Genomic DNA, 23,028 nt, shown 5'->3' with positions numbered 1-23,028 from the left:
CTGTTGCAAATCAAATTCTAGTCCTCACCTGTAAGCTTTTTCTTTCTAAATGTCAAGTTTCAGCTTTTGTGTTACACACACACACACTAATGTTTGTACGGGTGTTTCCTGTCATATCCATTTGAGCCTATGTCACATCTTACAAGAATTTTTCTTTTAATGAAAACCTTCCAGCAAAAGAAAAACACAACCCCAAAAACACCCCTTGAAAGTATTAACTTACTACAAACAGAGAAAACTATGTACATCTTCAAATAATGAAGTTTAGCCCTCCTAATAGGAATGTGACCTATATTGACAGCCACACTCAGAGGCTTTAATTAAACTATAATGAAGGTTGTCCATGCTAAGATGCATGATACAGTCTATGCTTCTACTCACACTAAGTGCTGTCTTTGTCTTATCTTTATTACTCTCCCAGGTATAGAAAACAAATTGTATGCTTTCAGAAAACATTATCTTTTAGTTACTGAAAGAAAAAGTATTTTATTTGTATTGCTCCTTATTGGATTGTCTCCATAGAAACATGAGAACTAGATACACAGTTGCCTTCACCTACAATCTTCTTGTATTGCACTGTGAAAATATATTTACTAAAGGGAAATCTTTCATTACATTCAGTGTTCTTTTATTTGGGTCTATGTTCAGCCATTGAATGGAACTTCCATCAAATGGCTGAACAATTGAACCCTATCCATTAAATGTTCATTCAGTGAACATTTATTTTATCGATGAGGAAAATACCTAGTTGGCCACCACTTCCTTGTGTGCCCCACCACAGTATTTCAAACCCACCCAGGTAGGGGTCTTCACCCCCACACCCCTCAACTATATATACCAACTACAAGAGTGCTCTACAGTGTGGAAAAGGGCAGATGGGGAAGTGCTGGACAACTAGTTACTTTTCCCTCAATGAAATGAACATTCACTGAATGAACGGTCGATGGATAAGGTTCAATGTTCAGCTGTTCGATAGAAGTTTCATTCGATGGCTGAACATAGACCCCTTTTATTTACTTGTTTCCACTTAAAACCATTGTTACATCAAGCCAAGAGCTGTAATCCAGTCATTTCCCTATTCAAAAGTATAAAAATAATTTCAATTCTACTTATTTCATACGCTATACGTTTACAAAGTCTCTCACCTCAACAAGCTAAAATTACAGCCTGTTACCTTAAACATGCTTTTGTCCAGTCTTTCTTCTCTGTTTATGTTGCATTGCCTATATCTCTTAAAAGTAAACAAGAAAAAAAGAAAGTAGGGAAAATGGCACCTGTTTACTTTACTATCCCCATAACACTCAAAATAACTGAAAATGCCTTGCTACATAACTTGCAGTATACATCATGTTGTATAAAATATTGTTAAGAACAAAAATTGTTTTACTTGCAGTTACTTCTTTCCTTCGTCTTCCCTTCTCCTTGATGTTCTTCCAGACATTAATGACATGAAGTAGGGCATATGCTTTGGAATGCCCTTCAAGTTTAAACAAGTCGAAAAAGGGCATTTCTGCATTATCTTGTTCCACCATATTTCACAAATATGATTGCTGCTTTGTAATCTCACATTTATTGATTAATTTCTGAGTTGCTGATTTTCTTCATGTTGATCTCCATCTCCCCAACTCCAGTCTCTGTTTCTTTTCCAACATATTCCTTGTTCTTCTAGTCAACTCCTGTTCTTCTAGTCAACTCCTGTGCTTTTCTTTGTGTTTCAAAACATTTTCTTTTGGGGCATTTGAAAAGGTTTCACTGAATTAGTGTTTCTATGACCTTTATTATCAGAAGAATAAGAAGCAGAGTCCCCTTCAGTTTGATAGCTCATTCTTTGTTGGGCAAACTTTTGTATTTCTTCCTTACATGTACTCTAACAAAAAATGACTTTGATCCTCCAAGAAAAAATATATTCTGAAGATAGCTGGATACAGTAGCTTGAATCTCAAACCTGCTTCTAGACATTCCCAGATAGTTGGAATAAATGTACTCCTCTGCTGCCTGGTGTACAGTGATCAATCATTTTTCACAAACAGTCTACTGTCTGCATGTTTTAGTACTTTGTCCTTCTACCACAGTTTTGTCAGAAACAGCTCGATGTTATGTGATCCTATCTCGCCTACATTCTGTACTGATGGGCTCGGAGCTGATTTGGCTGAGCTATCTTTATCCCAGGATGCACCACCACTAATTTATTTAGGCTTTTTCCTGTCAGAAATTTCCTTGCTTTAAACCCAAAAGCTGTTTTAACAGCTATTGTTGTGTATTGATAAGTTTTTGTTGAGAAATCCATTTAAGTTAGAGGGTCTTGACTCTCTCTCTCTCTCTTTCTGTGTGGTTTGATCACCTGTATTGTGTAAAACAAACAAACTTTTATATTGTTGTTCTTGTTGTTTTCTTAGTTTATTGTAATTCTCTTTATACAGGTACTGTTTTCGGAGTTAGTATGTCTAAAGAGCATAGACCTCCGGTTTTAAAAGTTCTCATCAAGAGTCCTCCAGGAGAGGAAAACAAATTAATCCTCAAGGGTTAATTAAGCCATCCTTCGGGGAAGCTTTATCTCCAGATCATCCAAGATGTCTGATTCGGACATTGACAGGGTGCACTATGGTTCCTCCTCCAACAGTCTCAGCACCATTGGTGAGTCTCCCTCTTGGTGCGTCGGGCGGCGGGTGCCATCCACTGTCATGGCCACAGAGGTGGGACCCTCCCAGGACTCTGGTGGTCCCGCCCCTCCTGGAGGTCCTTCTGAAGCCTCTTTGGAAGAACCCCCAGGAAGAGATCCTGATGAGTCTCTTACATCAAACACTGATCTCGATGATGCAGAGGGGTGATGTCTCCTTTGCAGACATCCTAAAGGCATCTCTCTTGGGGAGCAAAATGATCTTAATTGCTCCTTACTGGTATGGTTTAGGTCCATGGTTCCTGGATCAGATTCCAGACCTTTTGGTTCATCAGTCGGGACTATTCCACCAGTCCCTGCACACCTTAAAATTGACTGCTCGGCTCCTCCTCTTCCCTATATAGTCAGGAGTCATACATTGGATCCAGAGGTTGTACACATATTATCTTCGCCCATAAGTCTGCTACAAAGAAACTGTATTCTAGCAAATGGAAAAGATTTGCTATTTGGGCTCAACGACCCCATCTCTATTCCGTGGCAGAAGTACTAAAATTTTTAACTTCTCTTTTCAATCAAGGCTCATCAGTCTCTACCATCAAGGTCCAGTTGGCAGCGATTTCCAATTTTCATGAATCCATAAACCCACCTTTAATGAGCAACAGATTGTGTAAGACCTTCTTGAAAGGTGCTGCTCTATTAAGACCTCCGATTTCTCATCCTGCACCTCCATGGGATCTCGGCTACATGTGATCTAAAGTTTCTATCATGGAAGACAGCTTTTCTGGTGGCTTTCCACAAAGACAGAGTATCTCTCAGGCCAAATCCTTCCTTTGTCCCTAAAGTTTGTTCCAGTTTCTGCTTACAACAATCATTGGAACTTCCAGTCTTCTTTCCAAAATATTCTAACATATTCCACACACTAGATGTCCACAGGCAGTTGCGTTTTATTTAGACAGGACCAAACAAACAAGGAAAACAGATCAGTTGTTTGTATCCTTTGCAGACAATAAATTGGGCAAAGCTGTCACAAAGGTCACTATTGCCAAATGGATCAGGGACTGTATTACTCAAGCTTATTCTTATTCTAACAAAGAGCTTACCACCTCTGTCAAAGCTCATTCTACAAGGGCTATGGCTACTTGATAGCATTTCATTCTAAGCTTGCCATTAGTGACATTTGTGCTGCAGCTACATGGTCTTCACTACAAATTGGATGTGGCATCTAGAGGACGAGCTTCATTTGGTTCCACAGTGCTCAGGAGTGTTTTCCAATGAGCCACCCAGGATTTAGGTGCTAGGGATGCTGTCCCATCAGTATAGAATGTTAACATCTTTTAGTTATGTACTTACATAACTTTAGATGTTTGGGATCCATCTCGCCCATTCTCCTTCCCCTTCCTTGGAGATCAGAGGATATCAGAAGGTCCGAATCCTGTTGTTTCATCTTGAAACATCTAACAATGTTATATAAACAAGTTGTGCATGTGTGCATGAATGCGGACAAACAAGATCTGGGGGAATAGTGGTGGTGCATCCTGGGATAAAGATAGCTCAGCCAATAAGAGGCCTATAGCATGCCCATCAGTACAGAATGTAGGCGAGATGGATCCCAAACATCTAAAGTTATGGTAAGTACATAACTAAAAGTTTTGCTGGTAAGATTGCATCCTTACTATTATAGGTCTTGGTTGCTTTTTCATGGCCAGATCCGGAGCATACATACAATGTGCACTTTCAATTAACAACTCCTGTTGTGAAATACCAGTCCTGTTGCATATTTGTGCTTTCTTAAAATGAATACAGTCTGGTCCTTCCAATTTTGCTGGTACAGCAGAAAATCTCCAGTTTTCCCTACATGCTCTGTCCTCTAATTGTAGCATTTTTGAAACATCTCTTCTTGAGCAGTATTCTCAGCCAGCCTTTTATTAATTTCAACCACTATTTGCAGTTTTATCTACTCATCTAAATATATGTTTAAAGCTTCTTTCATTTTTTCAGTTTTTTCTTATTTGACTTGATATACTCATTTAGTGTTTCATTTATTTCAATCTTCTCCGAGCACATTTGACTTATTTTTTCCTATAGATTACTGGCATTCATTTCTTGCACCAAAGATGGAGCTTGAAATGCTTTTTGCTGCACTGCTGCAGGATTTTTCCCAGCCAGTTCTCCTCACATTTGTGGTTGATTTTCTTTCAGGTTCTTTAAATTTCTTCTTCTCTGGCATTCAGGAAGTGTACTTACTAGGCAGAAACTAATATTTACTCAAAAAAGACAAATTCACTGCCTCTCTTTTCTGAGTTTCTGTTTTCACACTGGGAGAGCTGAAATTAAGCTGTTGTTAATGTGCAGCCATCCTAGAAGCCTAACTACATCTGACTTACAAGGTGTACTAAAGAGTACTTAATATATTGTTAAGTAGTATGATGTAGTTTTAATAAGTAGTATTAAAGGTATTAGCATTAGGGTTGGTGGGAAGCAGCATCTCATGTATTTTAGCCTAATTTCTGTAAAGCAGTTGTTTTCTAATGGAGAGGCTTCAAGTTTTGTGGGAGGCCAGGGGTAGTTTGAAAATGATGTGTATATTAGAACACTGCCTTTTTTTGGGGGGGGTGGTTCTATCATGGCATTAGGTAAGATGCAAAAAGATTGTAGTGAAATTATGTTTATGCATTGCAAATCATCGGAGACAGTATCCTGATGGCTGCCTTTCTAAACACTTAACTGTTCCTTAAAAAAATAATTTTACTGGACAACACTTAATAAAGCTATTGGTATACTGGCAAGTAAAATCATTTTTGATACCTTAGGCAGACTTGGTGCCTATTCTCTGATTTGAGTGAGGATTAGTGTGACAGAGTTTAACAAACTATCTTTAAATGTTGGGGATACAGCTATACTGTAGATGGTATATTGTAATATTCACATCCCTGGAAATGTTAATTAAAATGAACATTTTTCTTAACAGGAGCTAGAAAGTAGGCTTTTGTTTTCAAACAAATGATATTAAAACTATTAATATTAAAAAAGTAATATATTTTAGTTGAACTGTATGCATTATAAAATACAATCATGGTCAAAAGTATTTGTGTATTATTAATGATGTGTTTAATAATATATTGTATTCTAGATTCATAAATAAGAACAGTTCATAAGACAGCTATGAAAAGTGAATATTCAGGCAGTTATACAAATATTGCCTGCATTTGAACAGCTCAATAGAAATGTGAGTAACAGGTACCTTGTTAAAAGATAGTAAAATGTTACTGTTTTATTTGCTACAGGTCACATTGGAATGCTTCAGGCCACTGAGATGACACATGAAGCTAAAATTCGCGATTTGGAAGCAGAGAAATCAAAAATGAAAGAAAAGATAATGCATCTTGAGGAAGAAACAAAGCTTCTACAAAACAAAAATCAGACACTGGATGAACAGAAGCAGGAACAACTTCAAAAACTGCAGACGGTAATGCATATTAACTGACTAGATGGCAAAGTTTGGAGTACTTCAGCAATGAATCAGTTCTTTCCCTTGCATTTTTCTTTCAGTTTCTTTGCAATGAAGTTCCGTGTGTTAGTCACTTTCCACTTCTGGGACATGCAAAGTTCCCAGAACTAACCCATGAAATGCAGCTAATCTAGCTTATTTTGGCGGTACCATTTTTCTCCATGTTTTTCTTGCCCTAGAGATATTGATGTACAACAGTGCAGGTCATTCCCTGAAGTTGTGTATTTTTTGATCCTTTTGCCAAATGCCATGACACCTTTAAGTGACTTAGCATCAGACACACTGCAGAAGATGGAACAGATATCTCTCCAAAAAGGAGAAATGAAGAAAGGGAATCAGTCACTTGATAATGTGATGGGGAAAATGAGATAACTGAAAACATAATGTTTGGGGAGTTTAAAGAGTTGACAGACTTTAAAAATTCCCTGCAGAGTACTCTGTCAGAAATATTGGGTGAACAATGGGTATAACTAAGAGAATGATTATTTTGAGCTGGGACACAGGATCTGAAATGCCTAGACATACTAAGGCCTTGTTAAGTTTAATTCTGGTGGCTGCCAAAAAATAATTGCTCAACAATTGAAATCGAAGTCTAAAGCAACTGTATTTGAAGTATTGAATATTGTAACACAGATGCAAAAAAATAGAAGTGAAATCTTCAGGAAAGAGTAAGAGCAGATCACATAGAAATAAATGGTAATTGTGGAAATAATACATGTAGAGTAATGTTTTGGAGGATGAGTGAGGTTTACAGGAAGGTAGGAATTGAGCAATTTATCTAATGTTGGACTGATGATAGTTATACAAAAGAACATATGTGATACATAATGTATGAGAACAAGTTAATCTGTTTTTTTGTATATATAAATGTATATTGCCATTGTTTTAAGTGATAATTTAATAAAGGTGTTAAAGTCTTCACCGACTCCTTCAGCTTCAACAACTTTCTAAAAGGCATCGTAAAGTAGTGATGAACATTTTCACTGCTCTAGAAAAACAAGCATAAAATCAATTGGTCCTGTTAAAATGCTTCCAACAATGGAGAATACACAATCATTTAAAATGTAGTAATTTGGCAAACATTGTAGCTATGATGGGGAAGAAATAGGTAACTGGAACCATATGTTTTGAGAGAGTAAAGAGTTGTAAGACTATAAAAATTCCCTACAGAGTACTCTGTCAAAAATATCGGTTGAGCAAGAGTAGGACTTATACTTAGGATTCCCCTATCCCTTTCTGTTTGCAAGGCAATTTTTAAAAGATCTGTGGTATATGTCTTCTTGCATTCTGCTGGTTCCTCATGTAACACTTACATGAGAAAGACTTAGTTGATCTTATAAATCTAGGAGTGAATTGTAAGAACTTATATGCATAGGGTGACATTCATAAATGTTTGTGTACTTTGTTGCACAGCTCCAAAACAGAGCAGCATGGGGATGACTGCTAAGTTATTTATTGGTACCACATTCAAATGAATCAATCAGTGGATCTTTAAAAAAGTGAACCTGTTCATTACAGAATATCCAGGTCAATATCATTTGCCCTCTGCTTCCATGATAGCTGGACACTGATCAACAGATTAAGTTCAGCTCTTCCAGTCTGAAAACAGAAACTGAGAAACAGGACTGCCATTGAAATTGTTTTAGGTAAAATGCAGTTAATGGCTATGAGTACCCTGCATGAATGTCAGTCAAAAAAGAAATTTGGAAAGGCTAAATGAAAATCAAACAGAAAAAGTGAATAGAAAACACCATCTGGGAAGGATTCTGCAGCTGTTCAACAAAAAGCAGTTCAGGCTTCAGCTTTGGTTCAAGAGATGGCTTCCTGTAACTTGGAGAAAAAAGTAAATCAGATGAACTCATTGGTGATTAAGGTAAATGAAACAGTGAAGAAATGCATGAACTCACATAACAAAAAGGTTGAAAAAATAGTAGATGCTTTAACTAGCTGTTCAGATGAACTGATAAAAACTGCAAAAATCAGACACTGAAGTGAAGCAAATGTTGGATGAGTATGAGGCTTATCAAGAAGAGCTGTTTAAAAGTAGTTGGAAGACAGAGCATACACAGAAAACATGAGATTTTCTACAGTACCAGAGCAACTAGATGGAACAAACTGTATTAATTTTATGAAAGCACAAATAACCAAGTAGACTGGTATTCCACAGCAGGAGTTAGTTGAAAGGGCACATGGAATATATGCTCCAAACCTGGCCATGAGAAGGCTACCAAAACTTATATTAGCGAAGTTGCAATCATACCAACAGAAAGAGTTGATCCTGACAAAAGTGTGGCAGAAGGGCAAAGTATTAAAAGCAAGAAATATCAGAGTATTTATAGAAAATGATTATTAACTATACACCAAACAGAAGAGAATCAAATTTATCCCAGCACTCAGGGAATGCTGAGAGGTGTGAGTTTCAAGCTGCGGTATCCAGCTGACTTCATCTATTTTTGCTGGAGAATCAAGGTAATTTTTTGATGAAAAACAGGCTAAGGAGGACAAAAAATAATTTTAGCCAACAAAACGTGAGCCAGCAAGTAGATGGGGACTCTGCATCTTATTCTTCTAACAGTAAAGTTCATAGAGAGAACTTGCTAGTGATCCCATTTCCATTGTTCCAAACGAAAATGCTTGAAAGACAGAAAAAAAGCACAGGATTTGATTAGAAGAATTAGGAATACCTTGAACTTGAATCAGAGTTGGGAGATGGAGATGAACAGGAAGAAGACCAGCAGTACTGAAATTAGTGAATAAATGGAAGGCTGTAAAGCATCAGTCACATTTGTGAAGTATGGCTTTGCAAGAAAAAATGGTTGAAAAAGATTGGACTTTTGTTGGTTTGTTAAACTTGTGGATGGACTGTAAAGTATATACTTCACTTTGTCATTAATTTTTAGAAGGACACTAAAAGGGGAAAAATAACTGTAAGTCACTTTTTGTTTTGTTTTTATTAGTATTTATATAAGACATTCCGTGATATAAACTGCATTGTATATTTAGTAAATCAGTTTTGTTTTGCGTGTAGTCAGGGGTGTTTTAAATGTAGCAGGAGTCTTTTCAGTGATTGACATATGTGTTAAAAATATTAAAACAAATAAGTACTTTTTTATTTGTAAGAAGTATAAGCTTTAGAGTGAAACAAGAAAAAGAACTGGAAAAAGGCAAGTTTAATATTTGCTGTAATCTTAGGTTGCTAAGTTGTGGTTGGGGTGCTGTGATTATATTGTATGTAGAATTAGATATTTTCTCCTATTTTTGCAAGGGCGAATGTGTGTATATCAATGCCTTTGGCTTAAACTGTAAACAGTTGTCGCAAGTAGGCTTTAAAATAACATAAAATGATGAAAACAGCGAAAATGGTAACTTTTTTTACAACTGCAAACATGTTAGCTTGTCTTTTCTATTAGCAAATGTTCAGTAGGAGTTAAGATGTCTGCAACTGAATGCAGCTGTACATTCTATTCTTAATGAAATTTACAAAGGTTCATTGCTGACTATTTTTCCATGGAGGCAATCTGCCAGCAGATGCAAGCAATTCATCTTAGAGTTCTGAGCATTCTTTGCTGAGGGATTCAGTGAAAAATAAAGTTTGAAATTATGGGAAGTGAACAAGAGGTAGCAACCTTCATAGCAGCCTCAGTACTTTAATGCCTTTAATAGAGAGCAGTGTAAAATATAGTTTTAAAGATAGCCAGTTCACCTTTGTCTTAGGGATAAATTTAATATTTTCTGAAAGCATACAAGCAAATTTTCACAACTAGACGGGGAATAGAGCTAAGAAAAGAATTGTGGGAACACAGACTTCAACGTGCACTTTAGAATGGATAACCTCAATTTTTGGTTAGGTGATGCCTGTGTGTGCAGCTGTCAGTTTGGGGCAATCTGGAGGCTTGACCCTCATTTTTGAATATGTACACAGTTTTGTGTGTTCTAAATTAATAGGGGACGGGGGTTGAAAATGTACTTTTTTTTCTTTGAAGGTTTTCATTAAAACAAATTGTCTTGAAAGTATGACATAGGTTTAAATGGTAAATGGTGATGAGAAGAAGCAACTGTAGAAAAGATCAGTCTGCCAAATATTAGTAGGTGTGTATAGCATAAAAATTGGAAATGTACATTAAAAAGCTGCCATGTATAATAGGTTTAAGTAATAGCTTTTTATCATAATGTCTGTGCTATCCAATATTATATTGGAATATAAATGGCCTTACAGGTACAGACAAAGATAAAAGAACATTGAATTATATTAGAAATGCAGAGTGCTAATAGGAATGCTGTAGAAGATACACTTGTAAAAATGAGCATGGGAATTTGACAAAGGATTTCAGAATGGCTATAAAGCATAATTTCATAGACAAAGGAAATGGGGCATAATAATCCAATAGTGAAAGAAGAGGGAAAATATAATGTAGATTTGTGGTTGGAAAGGTAGGAGTATTACACTGGCATGTACATATATTCCACCAAAACTGCTATTATGGGGAATTTTGGGAGAAATAGCTTTCAGCAGGGAATATTACTTACTGGTGGAGACTGGAACTTGATTTGCAACAGCAAAGATGAATCACTGGGACCTAGATGGGAAAATGTAACAAAGAAGGTAGATTTTTGAAGAAATGTAGAGAAATATGTGGTATGGATGATGTAAACTCAATAGTAAGAACTATGAGAGCATTTATATATAATTCTGCAAGGGACAACAACTGGGTTTGACTAGAAGGAATTTATATTTCACTGAAACACTGACATTTACTTGAAAGCTTTGATAGAAATCAAATAATTTCAGATAGATCATGCAGGTATAAAAATGAGACACTGGCACTTTTCTACTTACCTGTTTAAAAGAGAGTAATTTAAGGAATGGGTAGTAGAAATTATTTGAAAGTTATTAGGGAAGATATAAATATCTTCCGAAGGTATAACTAGTTAGTAGGATTAAATGAAAATGGAGTTTAAAAATAGGATAGAAATAAAAGAGAAAGAGGCACAGTTAAGAAGTAATAGGAATTGCTTGGCGTGACAAACGTTAAAGTATTGCACAAATGCACAGTTTTAAAAAGAAAATAAGCGAGTATCTGGATAATATGAATAAGTTTAAAAAGATTGATTTTGAGCAAATAGTTTTCAAGTCCAGAGCACAAGGACTTAGGTAGCAAAATAAGAAAAGGTTGTTGTCAAATATATAAAGCCTATAACAAGAAAAATAACCAGAGATCCTGTAATAGTTTTAAATATATTCCAGAAAAATGTATGAACATTGTTATAAAGCAAGGACATGTGGAGGAAAGGACACAGATGGAAATATTTATGGAAGACAAGGCGGAATAATTAACAGTTAAGGTAGGAGGGGATGAGATATGGTAATGTATAATCAATCTTCAGGAAATTCTGCAAGAACAGATAGTATTCTTGTTTTAATTTGGAAGTTGGGAAAGAAGAAAGTGATAAAGATCTGGAAGATTTTGTTTCACAGTATTTTAAAAAGAGAGGAAGCACCAACAGCTTGAAAGTGAGTGTAACACCTAAGAGTGCTAAAGACCCATCACACCCAGCTCATAGAGACCCTTTTCAATTTTAAACCATGAATATAAAGTATTTCTGTCTATACTAACTAAAAGAAATGAAAAGGTACTGCCAAAATTAAAGAGATATGGATGAATGCGGTTTTGTGGAGGGGAGGCAAACAGTTGATAGAATATGGATGATGCAGAGTGAAGCAGAAGGTGTAATAAAATACTGCTGTTGTTGGTGAGTCTTGATGAATGAAAACCATTTGACAGAGCAACGTGGGATTTTATGAGTAAGACAATGGACGCATTTGCATTCCCTGATATAGTAATAAGGTTAATTAGGAGGATATATGAAGGATAAAATGCAAGAATTAAAGTGGGAGGGTTCCTCTCTGATAAGCTGTGTTTGAACACAGGAAGTAGACAATGGTGTCCTCTTTCCCCTTGGTATTTGCTTTATATTAAGAGCCATTGGCAAAGAAAATAAGAGTCTCAGAAGTGCAAGGATATAATTGATATGGTGAATAAGTGGCTTTATTTGCAGATATTATTATATACCTACTAAATCAGGAAAAGGACATTGTAGTGTTGTGGAGCATTTTGAGATAGTTTCAAGTCTTCTCATGATATAAAATTAATAAAGCTAAAACAAAGGCCATAGAAATAAACTTTGTACCACATACAAATCGATTCCACAATACCAATATTTATGGGGACATGATAGGATGAAGTATTTAGGAGTATGGATTAAAAAGGCTTCAGTTATGACAATGAAAGGATGTGTGAGAAGAGACTAAAAAGATAATACAAAAACTGAAAAAGTGGAAGCTGTTGTTTATGGATATGAATAGTAAGATGCAAGCAGTGAAATGTTTTTAGTCACTTTCATTTTATATATGGGTCAGGCATATTTTTACCATCATGAGAGAAGTTGTAGGCAAGAATTAATGAAGGGTTGAAGGAATTTATCTGGGAGGGGAAGAGGGCAAGAGTTAAGTGGGAAAAGTTGATCCTTCCAATAGGACAAGGTGAGTTAGGATTACCTGATATGATGGAATATTTTAGAGCTATACATTTAAGACTCTTATACAAAAAAAAAAAAAGCAAAAGATTATAATTCAAATGGAAAGTGATGATGATGAAGAGGGGGGAGCTGAAAAAATAAAGATAAAATGAGATTTTGGATGCAGACCCTTAAGGAGAATAACAACAATTATACAGAGTATTATATTCATAAAATAGCAGAAAGTATTCTAAGAACTAAACCAACATGATAATGGAGAAAGGAGATTTTGCCAATAGGGAATGACTGCAAGTACGGGTACAGAAAATAGGGAAGAGAGGACTGGAAGTTACTGGAGATAACTGGCAAAGGAACCAAAGTACTGGGAGCCAATAACTGAAGAGGGAATAGTAAAAGAGTGGGAGTGAGACCAAGAAGCCATTTGGACTGCAGTCTAGAGACTACCTTCCCTACCAGGGATTCTATCAGGGTATAGGCAAAGAGAAATGGATATGGGTTTCTTAAATGAAAGACCTGCTCTGGTGTGGTTTCTGACTGAATCTGAAAGAGAAGCTGCTGTTAAAAATAAGGATAATTTCTAAGGCATATAAAGTGTTGCATGATAACTATAAGAATGAATTAAAGGAGGTTAGAAAAGATTGGGAATTGATACTGGAAAAGCAATTTACAGAGCAATGGGAGAGTGTATGTATGGCTCGCATGTATGCAACAACATCCAGGAGGTTTAGGATCTTTGCTAGGAAGTGTTTGCATAGGTATATTTATACTCCTAGCAGATTTCATAGAAGCAAATGTTGGAGGTATAATGGGGAAGAAAGAGGTAACGAGGAACATGTGTTTTGGGAATTTAATGAGCTGGCAGATTTTACAAATTCTATACAGAGTACTCTGTCAGTAACATTAGGTTAATAAATTGCTGTAACTAAGGATAAGATTTTTTGAGCTGAGAAACAGGATCTGCATTGCCTAGATATAGTAAGGCCTTATTAAGTTTATTTTTGCTGGTTGCCAAAAAGTAGAAAATGGAAATCAAAAACTAAATCAACTGCATTTAAAGTGTCGAATAGTATACAGCAGATAAAAGAACTGGAAGAGGGATGTTTAGAAAAGGGAAGGAGCAAATTACATAGAAGTAATTGAAAATTGTGGGAGCAATGCATGCAGAAAAATGTTCAGGAGGAGTGAGATCTAAGGGAAGGCAGGAATGCAGCAATTTATGTAATGCTGGAGTGAAGATAATTACAGAAAAGAAAAGATATGTGATGCATAATGTTTGCAAATGGAAAAATGTAAATGTGTTTTTTTTTTCTTTTTTGTTAATGTATGTTTGTTTGTGTTTTAAATGATAATTTAATAAAGGTGTTAAAATAACACATTTGCCCTCTGATTCTACAAAACAGTTTGGGTAGCAGAGTCTTACTCCACCAGATGGATTCACAATCCAATACACACTTTCCCTCCTCTTCTTGCGATACAGAATGCATAGTTAAAAGCAAAACTTGTAAAACCACTTTAATCCTAATAGCTCCGTCTTGTTCATGACAACCTTGGCATTCTTTGCTTATGAGCTGGATCACTTTTTTACTATGGCTGTTACCTCTGCCCTTGCCCTTACTGACACAACAACAGGGCAATGGTACTACATCACATTCTGAAAACCTGGACACTGTCAATCTGAAGTGCATAAACAGCAACTTATTTTCCACTCAAGTTATAAATATATTGAAAGAAGCCAAGAGATATAAAAAAATGTATTCTAAAGTGGAAGAGATTTCTTTCTTGCACTTTGTCTTGAGGTCTAGTTCTTTTGTTTTCAATAATTAACTGGTTAACTAATATCAGGTTAGCACTTCACAAGGACAACAGCTACATCTGCAGCATTTTCAGGAAATGTTTCTGCACAATACATTTCTGAAGCTGCTACATAATCTGTTATACACAACACCACAAAACACAAGTAGATCTGTAGTGATCAGGTCTAATTCTTGAATGCCCTGCATTTCTTTAACAAGGAACATCTTTGTTAAGTTATCACATATGACATGGGCAATAATATGTTTATATGAATGAAAACAAACCATACTGACATAATTTTAGTTTCAAACATTATATACCTCACAAACCATATTGACATAATTTTAGTTGCAAGCATTATACATCACTTATAATCTAATCAGTCATTGTCAAACACTACATAGCTCATTCAAATCCTGCCTTGTTTTAAACCCCTTTCTTCCTATGCATGTGTTGTTCCCACAATTCCCATTCTTTTTTATGTAATTAGCTTCTACCCTTTTTTCTAAAGATCCCAAATCCAGTTGTTTTATGTGTTACTATATTCACTGCTTCTAGTACAGTTGGTTTAGAATTTGATTTCCATTTGCTTTTTCGTCAGCCACCATGATTAGACTCAGCAAGGCCTTACTATTTCTAGGCAATTCCGATTTTGTATCACAGCTCAAAAAAATTATTTCCTTAGTTACACCAATTTGCTCACCCAGTATCTCTGACAGAGTAATCTGCAGGGAATCTTTAAAGTCTGCCAACTCATTACACTCCCAGAAAAATATGTTCCCAATTGCCTCTTTCTTCCTCATTACACCTCCAACATTTGTTGTCTGCCTGAGGAAAAATTCTTTGGAGTCTAGTTGGGGTATAAAAATATATATGTAAACACTTTCATGCAAAGATCCTAAATCTTCTAAACTTTGTTGCATATTTAGGAGACATAGATATATTCCCCCATTTTTTCTTTGTGAATTGCTTATCCATTCTCTCTTCCCAATCCTTTCTAACCTCCTCTGATTAATTCTTATAGTTGTCCTGCAATATTTTGTATGGTCTACTAATTATTCCTATTTTAACAGCAACTTCTGTTCTAGATGCTACCAAAAACTCTACCAGTGCTGGTCTTTCACTTAGGATCCATCTATTTCTTTTTTGCCTATACTCTGATATCAATCCGTGATAAGGAAGGCAGTCTCTAGCCTGCAGTCCAAATAAATTCTTGTCCTCTTCCCATTCTGTTACCTTTCTATCGCTATTTGTTCCCAATACCTTGGTTCTTTTCCTAATTTTCTCCAATAAATTCTAGCCCCCTCTTGCCTATTCTCTGTAACCCTAATTGCAGACATTCCTATCAGCATAATCGCCTTTATTCATTCAAGTGTTGGTTTAGTTCTTAAAATACTGTTTGCTGCTTTATAAATATATTATTCTGTATGTTTATTGTTATTCTCCTTAGGGATCTGCATCAAAAATTCCAGTCTGTCATTGTTTCTTGAGCTTCCCCCTGTTTCATCATCACCCCTTACCACTTTGAATTATAGATTTCTGCTTGTGCTATGTATGCAGGCCTTAACTATGTAGCTCTGAAATACCCCTTCAAATAGGGTAATCCTAAACTGCCTTGTTTTATTGGAAGAATCAGCTTATCCCACTTGACTGTTGCCACCTTCCCTCCGAGATAATATCCTTAAACTATTTATTAATTGCTAGCCACAACTTCTCCTCTGGTTGCTAAAATATGCCTGACCTATGTATAAAACTAAAGAGACTAAGAACATTTTAACTGCTTGTATCTTGCTATCCATACCCATATAACAGAGCCTTCAATTTCTCAATTTTTGCATCATCTTTTATTTAGTCTCTTTCCACATATACTTAGCTGCCACATCAGAATCCTTTTTAACCCATACTGTTAAGTAAGAGGCGAAACCAAGGAAGCGGTAGACATGGCAGTTAAAAGATAACTTTTATGCATAAGTTCCTACAAACCAATTGCTGAATGAGTGTAAGCTTCATTAGGTACAAAACTACCTGGGTTGTAAACAGCATTCAGAAGGAGAGTTTCTCTGTAAATTCATTACAGGATGGCTCTTCAGCTTTCCTAGTATTTTTATTGGTTTATGGAGACTTAAATATAAGTATTTTGAGATGTTAATTTTATTGTATCTGAAGAAGTGTTGTGGAAGCAATACAAAAGCGCTCATACTTCATTAAACTCAAGTTATATTTTAACTGCTGTGTCTACTGCCTCCTTGGTTTTGCCTCTTGATTATATTTTGTACTAGGAGTTGGTTTCATCCATTCATGTGGTGAGATTTTTGTGTCATTTTCATACTGTTAAGTACTTCATTTTATCATGTCCTTATAAATATGGAAATTGCTGAATCTCATGGGTGGGTACATAATTTATGGCTATTGCCTTTGTTTTAGCTTCATTAGTTTTGTATCCTGAAAAGATTTGAAACTGCCTCAAAATGTTACATAACACTGAAGTGTCCTTTCCTGGTTTTACCAGGTACAGATAATATCATCTGCAAATAGAGCCAGTTTTTCTTGACTACCATACCAGTTATTTCCATGAATTTCTGAGCCCCTTATTTTCTTTGCCAATGGTTCTATATATAATGTAAATGACAAAGGGGAAAGAGGAAAACCTACCTGGTTCCGCTGCTCAAACAGAACTCATCAGAGAGGAGCCCACCCACTTTAATTTTGCCTCTGACCCCTTATACATCCTCCTAACCAACCTTATAATTTTATCAAGGAATGCAAATGCTTCCATTGCCCTGCTCATAAAATCCCAGCTTACTCTGTCAAATGGCTTCTCTTCATCAAGACCCACCAACAACAGTGGTATTTTCTTACATTCTGTTTCTCTAAGGATCATCAATTTTCTTTTGATGTGGTCAAATATTTGCCTCCCCTCCACAAAATCATATTGATCCATATCAATTTTGGCATCACCTTTGCCATTGTTATAGCTATTATGCCCATTCTATTATATCTGTATAATCATTGTTTAGGATTGAAATGGGCCTGCATGAAGCTGGATCTAGTAGGTCTTTACCCTCTTTAGGTGTTACAGCCACTACCGCTTTCTTCCTGGATGTTGTTGCTTCTCCTCCTCTTAAAATACTGTTAAATAAAACCTTCCAAATCTTTATCAGTATTTTTGCTCCTAGCTTCCAAACTTCCACAGGAATGATATATATTCCTCGGGACTTCCTTGTGGAGTAGCTATATATCACCTTATTTGTCTCATCTCCTCCTCTCCTAGGTTTTAGTAATTAAGCCTCATCTACGTCTAACCTTGGCATATTTAATTCTTCCATTAACATTTCTGTGTGTGCATTTTCTTGATTTCCATATTTTTCTGCTTTATACAGACTTCATAAAAATTTCAAAATATTTCTAGTACCGCTACAGGATCTCTTGTTATCTTCCTTGTTATAGGTTCCCTAAGCTTGGTGACAACCCATTCTACTTTCTGTTGTCTGAGTCATTCTGCAAAAAGTATTTGTACTCTGGAGTTATCATCAAAAAACAGTTGTTTAACAGCAGTCATTCTAAACTTGTGCTTATTATTGAGGTAATCCCTTATTTTCTATTTAGCATTCTGCAGTTGCTCCTCCTCTTGTTCTCTGAGTTTCCCCAGCAATACTTTAATGTTTGTCAGTCCCTCTAAATAATTCTTGTTACTTCTTAATCATATCTATCTTTCTCCTTTTTTATGTCCACCCTGTTTTTAAAATCTACTTTAATTTTATTCTACTCCTTAGCAATATTTTCAGAAGAACTTTCTATCTTCTCTAGTAACTCCTGAATAATTTCTACCATCCATTCCTTAAATTAATCTCTTTTCAGCAAATAGGTGGGAAAGCGCCAGTGTCTCATTTTTATTTCATTACCATGCATTTTTATTTTAGTTATTATTGGCACATGATCTGAAATAGTTATTGGATGTAGATCAGAACTCTCCTTTAAATGCATATCCTCCTGTGAAATGTATGTTCTGTCTAGCCTAGCCCAGTTTTTGTATCTTGGGTAATATGTAATTTCAGTCCGAACTCCTACTACTGAATTCACATCTTCCATGCCAAGCATTTTCATGTATTTCTTCAAAAATCTACACTCCTTTGTTATATTTTCCCTTCGGAGCCTCCCAGACACATCCTCATAGCTGGATATCAAGTTCCAGTCCCACCTATAAGTAAAATTCTCTGCTAAAATCTGATTATTTCTCCCAGTATTTTCTTAAGCTCCATTATAGCAGTTTTCTCCCAGAATTTTCTTAAGCTCCATTATAGCAGTTTTAAGTGGAATATAAATGCATGCCACTGGAATTTTCCTCCCTTTCCATTAGCCCCTTACTACTACAAATCTACCATTGTTGTCTTTTTTATCCTTCTCTTTCACTAGTGGATTACCTCTTACAATTAATATAAGTGCTCCTCTTTTCTTTTGTCCCAGGTATTCCTCTGAATAACTATCCTGAAAACCTTTCTTTATCAAATTCACTCGTTCAGTTCTTTCCAAATGCATCTCCTATAGCATAGCTATTTGCAGTCTACACTTTTTAATATAGTTCACTACTCCTTCTTTTTTGTATTTATCTGTGAGACCATTAGCATTTAAAGATAATATAGAAAGCAGTATTATTGTAAAAAGTTATTATTCTCACCTTTTATCTGTAACAGCTTTTTAAATATCTAGTTCCAGCTTTTGTGTTACATGCATACAGTAATGTCTGGCAGGTTGATCTTTTATAGAGTTGTTTTTGTGTCATATCCATTTGAGCCTATGTCACATCTTACAAACCTTTTTTTTGTTTTATTGAAATCCCTTAAAAACACACCCCAATGCACCCCTAAAACCTATTAACTTAATACTAACAAAAAAAAAACAATGTATATCTTCAAATGTTGAAGTTTATCACTCCTAATAGGAACAATTTTTCCAAACTGATGACCACACTCACAAACTTGAGTTAACTTAATATGAAGGTTATCCATGCTAAGACACATGGTGCAGCCTGTGCTTCTACTAAGTGCTGTCTATTTTTTTCTCATCTTTATTGCTCTCCCAGATTGGGAAAATACTTGAGTGCTTTCAGAAAACATTATCTCCTAGCCATTGAAATAAATAAATATTTTGTTTTTATTGCTCTTTATCAGATTGTCTCCATGGAGACATGAGAACTAGATGCAGAGTTACTTCAAAAAGGATGTATTTATTTTGTAGAGAAAAGCTTTATTGTATTCAATGTTATTTTTTGTTTAGTTACTTTCTCTTAAAACCTGTTACTAGATCAAGCTAAGAGCCTTAATGTAGTCATTCCTCCATGGAAGAATGAGACAAAGCACATCTGTTTTTCCTGTAGCATGCTCTTTTGACCAGACTTTATTTTTTTATGTTGCAGTGCCTACATTTCTTAAAACTGAACAAGGAGAAAGAGAAAAGAATGAAAAGAAAAAAAAACAGGGGCACCTGTTTACTTTAGTATCCCCATTACACTTGAAAATAACGAAGAAAACTTTACTTTATAGTATCAGATTATATCATGCATTATAAAAACACCACTGTTAAGAATAATTTTGTTTTACTTATAGTTAACTCTGTCCCCTCTCTAAAGTGTTCTTCCAAACATTATTGGCATGAATAAGGAATATACTTTGAGTTCCCTACAAGTTTAACAGAGTCAAAAAATTCCAGAATTTCCAGGTTTTCTTATTCTGTCATGTTTTATAAATATAATTAATGCTTTGTAATCACAATTTATTTGTCAATTTCAGAGTTGCTGGTTTTATTCCTATTTATCTCCATCTCCCAAATCCAGCCTCTGCTTCATTTCAATATATTCTCAGTTCTTCTAGTCAGCTCTTGTGTTTTTTTTCCATCTTTCAAGCATTTTCTGTTGAAACATTGGAAAATGTTGCATGGGCACAGTCTGTCTGTGGTCTTTATTATCCGAAAAACAAGAAAGCAGAATATCCTTCTGTTTCACAGCTCACGTTTTGTTGGAGAGACTTTTGTATTTCCTCCTTAGCATGTTTTGCATCAGAAAATTATTTTGTCCTTCCAAGAATGAATATTCTGAAGATGGCTGGGTACAGCAGTTTGAATCTCATGCCTGTTTCTCAACATTCGCTGATTAGTGAAATAAATTTTTTCCTCTTCTACCTGGTGTACAGTGAGTAATCATTTTCCACAAACACTCTACTGTCTCTCACTTTTAGAACTTTATCTTTCTGCCACAGTTTTATCAGAATCAACTGCTTCTGATGGTAGGATTGCACCTTTACTATTAAAGGTCTAGGCTGCTGTCTCATGTTCAGTTTTGGAGCATACACACAATGTGCCTTTTCAATTAACAACTACTGCTGTGGAATACCAGTCAGGTTGCTTATTTATGCTTTCATAAAATTAATACATTCTGTTCCTTCCATCCTCTCTGGTACATCAGAAAATCCCAGATTTTCCCTATGTTGTCTGTCCCCTAATTCTGTTTCTTGAGCAGTCTTAGACAGCCAGCCTTTTCTTCATTTTGACCTCTGGTTTTGCAATTTTATCACCTCATCTCAGTATCTGTTTAAGGCTTCTTCCATTTTTTTCAGCCTTTTGTTATTTAAGTTGATATACTTCATCTGTGTTTCATTTATTTTAATCAGCTCTGAGTACATTTGACTTATTTTTCCTGTAGGTTACTGGAAATCATGTCTTGCACCAAAGCTGGAGCTTGGACTGCTTTTTGTTGAACAGCTGCAGAATTCTTCTCAGTCAGTGTTTTTTTCCTCACCTTTTATGATTGATTTGGTTCATGTTCTCTGAATTTCTTTTTTGCTGGCATTTAAACAGTGCATTTACTAGCCAGTTTTTGAAATTTACCTCAAAATATGAGTCTGCTAGCTCTCTAGTCTGAGTTTCTTTTTTCACACTGGGAGAGATAAAATTAAGCAGTTACTCAATGTACAGCCGTCCTGGAAGTCCTGCCTCCATACAAGTTTTGTACAGCGTAAACCTGAATGCCCTGGATTAATACGCTGTTCAGAAACTTATGTGTGTCCAATTTCTATGTGTCTGTGTTATTTTCTTTCCAAAGGCATGTGCTAAAAGTTTTATAAACCTAGAAAGTAAACGGTTGAGAGAGAGAAAAGCTAAGAGATAATGTCCTCTCCCAGTCTGTTTCTTTACATAGTTGTCCAGAAATACAACCGGTATGACATGGTTGTGCTGTGTATGTTCTTGTACTTGTCTTTCTCCCAAGGAAATTATAATGCTGCTTTGGAATCTACCCAAACGTTAAGATTTATTTTATAGTGACACACCCTGAAGAAAAAAGTACATTTGTGGGCAAATTAGTAGATCTTCAAGGAGAGGTCACTAAACAGTAAAGCTACCTTCTCTCAATTTCCCTAAGAAAATTGTAAATAATCCCTTTATACCTATAAGTTTATTAGACAAATATTTACTTTTATTATACTAAGACTACTGCAGTCACATTTTGTGAATGCCAGAAACGGCTTCAAGAATAGAAAGGGGCTACTTGTAATGGTGGCTATATATGAGCATCGAATATTAACCAAGGTATTAAAAGTGGGCACAAAAGCAATGCAAGTGTACTTAGGGATATAAGCAGTATGATAAAAAAACTTTGAACACAGTAGAAGACCATATGAAGCAGTAAAACTAAACATTATCATTTACTCTTACAGTGACCTTTCCTTGTCAGTCTACTTTTCTGGAAAGTATCTTAGACAAAACTGTACTGTGTTCTTCTAACAATGCTAGAAAAACAGGTAAGCAAAGAGTTACTGACTGTTAAAAAGCATACCAGGCACATATAGCTATCCATTATTTTCCTGTTTGTGATTATTGCCATTTCTTACTCTATGTATATGAGTACAAAACCAGAAGAGATTGTGAAGATTCTGCAAGTTCTGCTGCTTTGCGTGCAAATTATTTTCTTTAGGGATAGTCACTGTAACTGGCAGTTTAATAGCCATAATTGAAATAATGAACATTTTAACTATGTGGCCCTTCTTTAAGAAACAATACTAATGAAGTTGTTCACAAGTGATTTTGTAGGCAGAGATACAACCTCTCCTCATGGGCTTCCAAAACAAAATTAAAAAGGACAACTGCTTTCTACTCCTGCCCTTATAGGTACTGCAACCCTTCCCCCCAATAATATGTACTAATTGTAATACCTCTTCTAATAGTTATAAATCTATTAAATTTCATATGTATAAGTGTAGGAGTTCCACCTGGGTCCCCTTTGAAAATATGTCTAACTCAGTATGGTTAGCACAGTCAAAATATTAAGTAAACACAGGTGTAGTATTTGTAATCATTTATAATAAAGAGAAAATGTATATTGCATTTATTTGGCTATTAGTTTTCACTGAGTACATTCCAGTGTTCTTTTTCTGCAAATACATGTAATTAATTGACTAATCTTTGTATCTTTTTGCAATTAGCAGATTATTATGCCAGAAAACATTTTGATGTTTCACAGAAAAAATGACCCAATAATCAAGGTCATTACAAGATCTGGGAAAACTTAAAAGCTCTGGCTGCC

General features: G+C 35.5%; 1 protein-coding gene across 1 annotated transcript in view; it reads left to right on the top strand.

The window, feature by feature from the left end:
* FAM184A (family with sequence similarity 184 member A) overlaps window positions 1-23,028 on the top strand; it is a 2,724,106-nt gene that overhangs the window by 970,828 nt on the left and 1,730,250 nt on the right. Inside the window, exon 4 of the mRNA XM_044086971.1 lies at window positions 5,902-6,083. Coding sequence (XP_043942906.1) covers window positions 5,902-6,083 — 182 coding nt within the window. The remainder of the gene's footprint in view (window positions 1-5,901; window positions 6,084-23,028) is intronic.

Source organism: Protopterus annectens, chromosome 1.part1 (genome assembly GCF_019279795.1).
Source record: "Protopterus annectens isolate FY-2018-M chromosome 1.part1, PAN1.0, whole genome shotgun sequence".
In the NCBI taxonomy this organism is placed as follows: Eukaryota; Metazoa; Chordata; order Ceratodontiformes; family Protopteridae; genus Protopterus; species Protopterus annectens.
This window is presented reverse-complemented; position numbering and strand designations above follow the sequence as displayed.